At 43.9% G+C, this 7,115-nt stretch overlaps 1 protein-coding gene across 1 annotated transcript; it reads right to left on the reverse strand.

Moving 5' to 3' along the window:
* Nucleotides 1-1,074: 1,074 nt before the first annotated feature.
* Nucleotides 1,075-7,010, reverse strand: LOC310772606 (ankyrin repeat domain-containing protein SOWAHC-like; the record flags this gene model as incomplete). The annotated part of the gene is made up of 2 exons (XM_083632445.1): nucleotides 1,075-5,147; nucleotides 5,682-7,010. The coding sequence occupies 2 exons, from the start codon at nucleotides 7,008-7,010 to the stop codon at nucleotides 4,701-4,703; spliced, it is 1,776 nt and encodes a 591-aa protein (XP_083488571.1). The 3' UTR covers nucleotides 1,075-4,700.
* Nucleotides 7,011-7,115: the final 105 nt, after the last annotated feature.

A 7,115-nucleotide genomic window follows, 5' to 3' on the forward strand; every position in this document is an offset into this window, starting at 1 on the left:
AACTATTTCATAGAGTTGGTAAATGATCAATCAATTCTTTCAGTCTCCTGAAAATGAAGGGACGTGTCTCGGCTTCTGCAACACATTGTGTCAGTCAGCCTGCAGGGGGTTTTGTGCCTCTATACCAGGGTGACGGAGTTCTGTCTGGCCTCTAGGTGGCGCCATCCATCTTTAACTAACCCGTCTCCATCATGTGTTTCTCAGTCTGATGAGGCACTTCTTCAGTGCTCTGTGGGTGAGTCTGCACTGATTGAACTGTAGCCAACTGTGATGGCTCTTTGGCCTTTCTCTGGCTCTCACATTCAAACTGATTATGTCAGGGCAGGGGTCCTCAAAACAAACATTGCCATGTCACAGACCCCTCAAATAAGCGATGTGATTTAGTCCTAGAGACCCATATAGGCTCTTTTTGCTGATGATTTACTGTTGAATCATGCACTTGTTATATACACTGTATATGGAGAAATAATAATTGTGAGACTGAAACCTGCAACTAAGAATATTTGTGCAGTGCTTATGCATTCTCTGACTGTGATGATTTCTAGTGAATTGTAGTGAAATTAAGCTTTTCCTCATTTTATGGACCCCTGGAACTCCTGGAACAAGGAATGCAACAACTCATCAGAATAAGACGAATGTAACTAAAGTTGTTTTTATTATCATTACATCATAAATACATCCTTATATCATAAATGCCGGTTAATGTAACAATATAATGTCCATTTCTTATGGTATTAAAATACAGTTTTAAACTATTTTGATGTACATTTTGACAAGTAGCTATTTGGCAGTCATATTAATGATTGCTACAGCCTTTTATTCAATCTTATTAGCACAATGAGAAAATGTAATAAGTATTTGAGTTTCACTGATCTCACGCAACTGTGCTCTGCTACTAGATCGTATCTAACAATGAAAAAACGTTGAAAATATGAAAAGCCTCTTATGTTATTAGCGCTCATGAGGTTCTTGGACAAAAGTAGCATTGTTCTGATCTGCTCCTTTTGATTCAGCTCTGTGCCGGTGCTTGTCCTAGCTGGATTGCATAAGCTGAAGCTGTGGATCTAGCTGATCAGCCAACAATTGCACAATATGGTGAATGTGCTCTGGAGGTTCCAAGGTTCACAATGATGACGGTAAAAGATTTAGAGAACGAAGATTTTTAGTTTTAGTTTTAGGATACAACATATTCTCATGCAGCTACAAGACAGAAATCAGACATCGTAACTTATATAAGTGCAATGATGGCATTGTTTATTTAATACAGTATGTTATGAAGCCTATCCCTGTATAAGCCACAGTTTATAAAGAAAACACCATTACAATGTACCGTACCTCCCTCCCGAACACCCAGGTACCAAAGAAAATCTCATATTTACAATTGGTTCCAACCCTTAAAAGTGCAGATTCATATTATGTAACAGAGTATAATGTGTAACTACAATTCTAACAGCTATTTTGGTTAAGGTATAGTACATTGTGCATTGTATTCTATGGCAAATAAGTCATTGACACATAGCAATGGGGGAAGAAACATACAGATAGACTACATAAAAAGTACCACATTACACATAATGTAAATACACGTAAACATGCATTTGACTGTTAAGACTGATTTTAACCTACAATAATATGCAGCAAGTTCAGGCTGACAACTAATGATATGTTCTTTAAGCGCTACCCAGCCTACAATGAAAAGGTGCTTTAGGTCTGTCCAACCCAGTTCCACTAACAAACCAGTATCAGAACGTGTTCAAAGTGTTCAGCTAATTCATTAAGGTGAATTAAAGGATATTAGTGTATCTTTAGAGTATTATAAGTGTACGATTAAAAAAATGTAGAGCAAATAATAGCAAACATGAAACAACGTTGCTTGGCCTTATGGTTGAGGTTTAAAACTTGAGGTTGCAAAGCGATGAGCTCACTCAGCTGGGTACCTTAATGACAGGGCAGCAGTCTGGCCTTCTTTATATGGAAACACTTGACAGAGTTGAGCGAGCGAGATGATCCACTGTGAAAAGTTCCCAACAACTCGTCCAGCAGCACTGGCTAAACAAGAGCCAGAGTTGATACAAATTTGTACATAAAAAAGTCAGAAAATGGGAAATTACCATCGATAAAGTAAACAACCCCTCCCTCCCTCGCTGGTTCCAGTGAATCAAATCTTAATGACAAGACGCAAACATGTTGATTGAAGAATTTGCACATGTGTTACATTACAGTATGTGTGTATATCATAACGCGAATGTAGCACAGGGTTCCTACCATGGCCTTGATGTAAAATTCAAAATAAAGTGACCCATTTGTAAAATTGCTTCCCTGACTTCGGCTCCAGCCCTCATAGAAAGCATTACTATTAGCAGGAAAGGTCTGTAATGTGGTTGTAGCCGTGCACATTGGTCATTTCAGTCAGCCCTCTGGACGGTAGAGTTACGACATGGATATGGCATACCACCACACACACACAATATAGAAAAACAAGAACATTTTTCAAGTGCCTCTGTATGCTTGTAAACTGAAATACTGGTTATACGGCTCTTGTAATCCAGGTCCCAGGTGAGCCAATTGGAAAGCTATTCTCACAAAATAGTTTTTTCTGGACGGGATCAAATTCCTGGGTCCTGTAAAGTAAAAAATTACCAATGACCAGAAGTCCCCTGGTAATACTACTGCTGTCTGGAGAGAGAATTGATCATCAACCCCCTTAACTTCCCCTGTCTGGACTCTCAAAAGTTGTCATGATTTTACATTGTGAGACCAGTGGGAACCCTGCTCTAAATGCTATTTGCTTGCTCTCCTACAACCTTGTGACAGAACTCTGCAGACAGTGTGATCGAGATTACAGACTCAAGGACGAGGCTTTAGCGTCTGTCATGGACTGATAGAGGGAGAAGGAATGTTACCATCCACATTGTCGACATCTAATCTGGCTTATTTTCTCAAACTAGCAGCTAGCAGCTAGCTCATACTGCTACTAACATCACAAAGGTTTGGTGCCAAAGGAGCATACATTGAATTTTGTAAAAGGAGTTATCAGTGGTTGTCAAAGTTTTTCCACGTCAAGGACCCACAAATTAGACCATGGAACCCGATTAGATAAGATTTAGTCCCAGGGTCCCCCATCAGATATAAGATCTTTGCTTTTAGATGTTTTATTACAGAAAGTGTATGAAACATGTGACCAAAATAGCTCATACATTCTGTCATTGTGTTACTTATGGATGGAATTATAGTGAAGAGACACTATTTCCCTTTTTGCTGAGGACCCCCTGGAACCCCCTCAGGGACCCCTGGGGGTCTCCCGACCCCACTTTGAGAACCACTGTTACATATCATTGGATATTATACATCTGGTATGGTCAAAGAAGAAAACATTTGTAGTGACAAACAAAATAAAAATAAAAATGAGAATCCAAAAGAAACCCCTAGATAAAATCAGGTGCAAAAGGGGCAAAACTGCATTTAACTGTTTAGAGTATATCAAGTATGAATTCATATTTTATATTTTGAATATATGAATATATATGATATTAATATATGAAGTATTTAGACAATGTTTATGGCCCTTTCACTCTTCTAAACATTGACATCATCATCTATAACCTTTTCTCTAATAGACGAGTATCTTCTTGTGTTGCACAGGCACACCTACTGGCACTGTGTAAGAATCAGAAATCCCTTCTCACTCATTAAGTGCTTACGCTAACAGTGTCATTAATGAGAGCAAAATGTCTGATTCTTACACACAGTACCTTTAAGTTAAGGTCTTACTGTAAATATGACACTGAAGGTTGTTGGATGGGGAGTTAAGAGGCTATGTTGGGCTCATTCTGCACTACAAAAGGCAAACAGCAGTAACTACTTCTTGTGTGTTCACAGCAAACATTGGCCTTACATAAAAAAAGGGGAAAAAAGGCCAGTTTCATCAACCGTTGTTTTGATGACATATTCCAGCCGTTTTTGATGGGAACCCCTTAACCTGAATTGATTCTAAAGGGATATTTTGATTGGGTTCAACACAAGCATACTTCACATGAAAATGGTTAATTATTATTACCATCCTGCGTTTCAATGACGAGTATTATTGTTCCATCTTTAAATGCTGTTTCCAAGGCTTTTCCACCCTGTCCACAATATCGTTCTGCGGGAAAATACTGAATACTTTTAAATATGTAGAGCTGCAACGATTAGTCAATTAATCGATTAGAAAATTAATCGCCAACTATTTTATAATAGATTCAAAATGTATTCTTTAGACTAATTTTGAAGAAAAAATAATAACACTACAATTCTCTTGTTTCAGCTTCTTTGAATGTGAATATTTTTTGATTTCTGTAGTCTGCTATGACAGTAAACTGGTCAGGACAAAATAAAATAAAAATTCACCATTTTGTCACATGTTGACCAAACGACAACGTTAGTAAGTTAGTTGAGATAATGAAAACGATTGTTAGTTCAGCCCTAATGGGGATTTTCTTGGCATGAATATGGTCAAAAGAATACTTTACATCTACACAAAATCTCAGCCATCAGCAGCTTCATTCCAAAAAAGATAGCATCTACTGTAATGGTCTTGGCCGTCAGAAACTCATGTCAGTCGAACCCTGGCTCCAAACGGTAGTGATATTGGCTCAGTGTTTCTCAGTGTATTCTGTGAGATAGGCTCTTACCAGTTACCACTATCATTCCTCTTCTCTACCTCACCCAAAAAAACTTGAGGTGGGTCTGCCCTTAAACGAGCTTTTCAAAGAGCGCGCCTCCAGCTCGTCCGTGTCCCGGAACGACACGCTGTGCACGATCTGCGACGTCCTGAAGCGGATCTTCTGCTTCATGCGGCTGAGTGAGGACTTCCTCCTGAGGGGTTTGTGTCTGGGGTGGCCCTCCCCCTCCGCCCAGTCGCCCTCGCTGTGGCTGTGGCTGAGGCGCCGGAGGAGCATCCGGTTAGACTGGAGGACCTTGGAGAACCTCCAACGAGCCCCTGCATCCCTGGCATCCGGGAGGTCCGATCCCGAGGACTCGTCGTACGCCCCGATGATGTCCCGTATGTCCACCGTGGCGCTGTTGGTGAGATACTGCCCGGCCTTCTTCCCGCCATAGTCCCGGATCTCCACGTCGGCGTCGTAGGCGCCCACCAGGAGCTTCACCACCTATAATGGGGCAGATATAGGCAAAGCAATTGTGCATTTCATGACTAAAGCTTGACACTTTCTCCAGTGTTTTTAGACACCATGAAGTTTATTTTCAGACATGGAGGCATTTCAGATTTGACCTCTGGCACTAGGAAAACGGCAAACAAATGCAGTTTTTGCCCCTTTCACTTACACTGGTCTTTGCAGGATTTTGCATAAGAGTAGCTCAGAAACCATATCGGGGGGAGGGGGGGGGGGCGTTCACGATTTTCGCAAATTCGTGCAATGAGATTAGATACAATGCAGACGCGCGAAGTAGATGTGATTTTTGCCCCGGGCGCGATTTTCACCTAATCGCCCGTTCGCTCGAGTTGAACTTTTCCAACTTTTGTGAATAATTTGGGAGAGTGAAGCTTTTTTCCCCCGCCTTGGTGCGAGCGCACGGTTAGCGCTACAGTTCCCAAACTGGGTAGATCGGTTCAGAGTGCCCCCTTCTACTCAGGTCTATAAGACAACACCTTCAATACACACGAGCTTATCTGCTCCACTAACCTCCATGTGGTTGTGCATGGCGGCCAGGTGCAGGGGCGTGTAGCCGGTGTTGGAGCGAACGTCCACGTCGACGGGCACGCCGTGCTGCTTGGCGAAATTGATGATGAGCGCCAGCAGCTCGGGGTTACCGTGCTTGGCGGCCCAGTGCAGGCAGGTGAAGCCCGTGACGAAGTCCTTCTTCAGCACCAGGCCGGGCTCCGTGGTCAGGAGGGGGCACAGGCTGTCCCACGCCCCGTCAGAGGCGCACATCATCCACTCGTGCTCCAGCGGGTCCAGGGTCACCGAGGCCCCGTCCTCCTCCGGGTTGGAGGACACCACGGAGGCCGAGTCGCTGTCGCTTCTCGAGTCTTGGCACCTGGAGGACAGATAGACGGAGTTGCGCAACACTATGCTGCGCCTCACCTGGGACGAGCTGTTCATCATGGAGTCGAGGAAATGCTTGCGGCTGCCTTTAGGGGTGCCGTTGCCCTCGCTCCCGGACAGACTGTGCCAGTCCGACTCGTCGTCGTCGCCCCCGTCATCCGAAGACTCCGGCTGGCCGCCGGGCAGCAAACGTGACACCTCTAGTGACGCTGACGAGGCAGACTCACTCTCAACAGCTGAGACTGTGCCGCTTAGTCCCAAACATGTGTCGACCTGTCTTGAAGGACCAGTTTGTCGAGGTCCAGGCATGGCGAACATGGACCCATCTTCAGCTGCTGGGAGAGGCGACGCTTCGATCACTGCAATCTGCGGTATCGCAGCAGGCTGTGGTGGTGTCTGAATGCACTGCTCATCGGATTCACTCTCCCCACCATGAAAGAGTCTGTTCCCCATCTCACTTCTTGAGCTATCTGCAACTTCCTCAACTACACAAACAAACGCATGATAGTTACTTTTCTCGTCTGAGGGGTAAACATGCGGCAGTGGCGGCGGCAGCCTCACCTTGCTGTCATTTCCGTAACCTGAGCCAGGTGATATTTCTTGTTGCACTTCACCGCCTGCAGCTGCCGCACTGCCTTCAACGAGGTGGCTTGTTTCTCTCATGGGACCTGGCAACATTGCTGGCTCAGTGCCGACACTAGCGTTTTGTCTGTCGGGCTCCAGTTCAGACTTCTTCACCCGAAACTTTTTCTTCAGGCAGACATATTTAACTCCACTCTCATCCGCTTTGACGAAGGCAACGTTGTCAACACAGCTCTTAAATTTCTCCCGGTTAACTGCCTTCCTCCCCGGGTCGTCCGGTGTGAACAGGGCTTTAAAGTGCTCAATTAAATCCGTGTTTTTCACTCTGCCCCCTCTCTCCGTTAGAAAGTCCAGGATCGCTTCTTGGGTGCAGTTGGTGGCCATTTCAATCAATATAAAAGCATCTATGTTAGCACTAAATAACGTGACACTCTTCTAACTTTAGGACAACGTTAACATAATAATGTTGCCTATAAACAGGCAGAAATG

The sequence above is a fragment of the Poromitra crassiceps genome (assembly GCF_964638095.1).
Source record: "Poromitra crassiceps genome assembly, chromosome: 3".
Lineage (NCBI taxonomy): Eukaryota > Metazoa > Chordata > Actinopteri > Beryciformes > Melamphaidae > Poromitra > Poromitra crassiceps.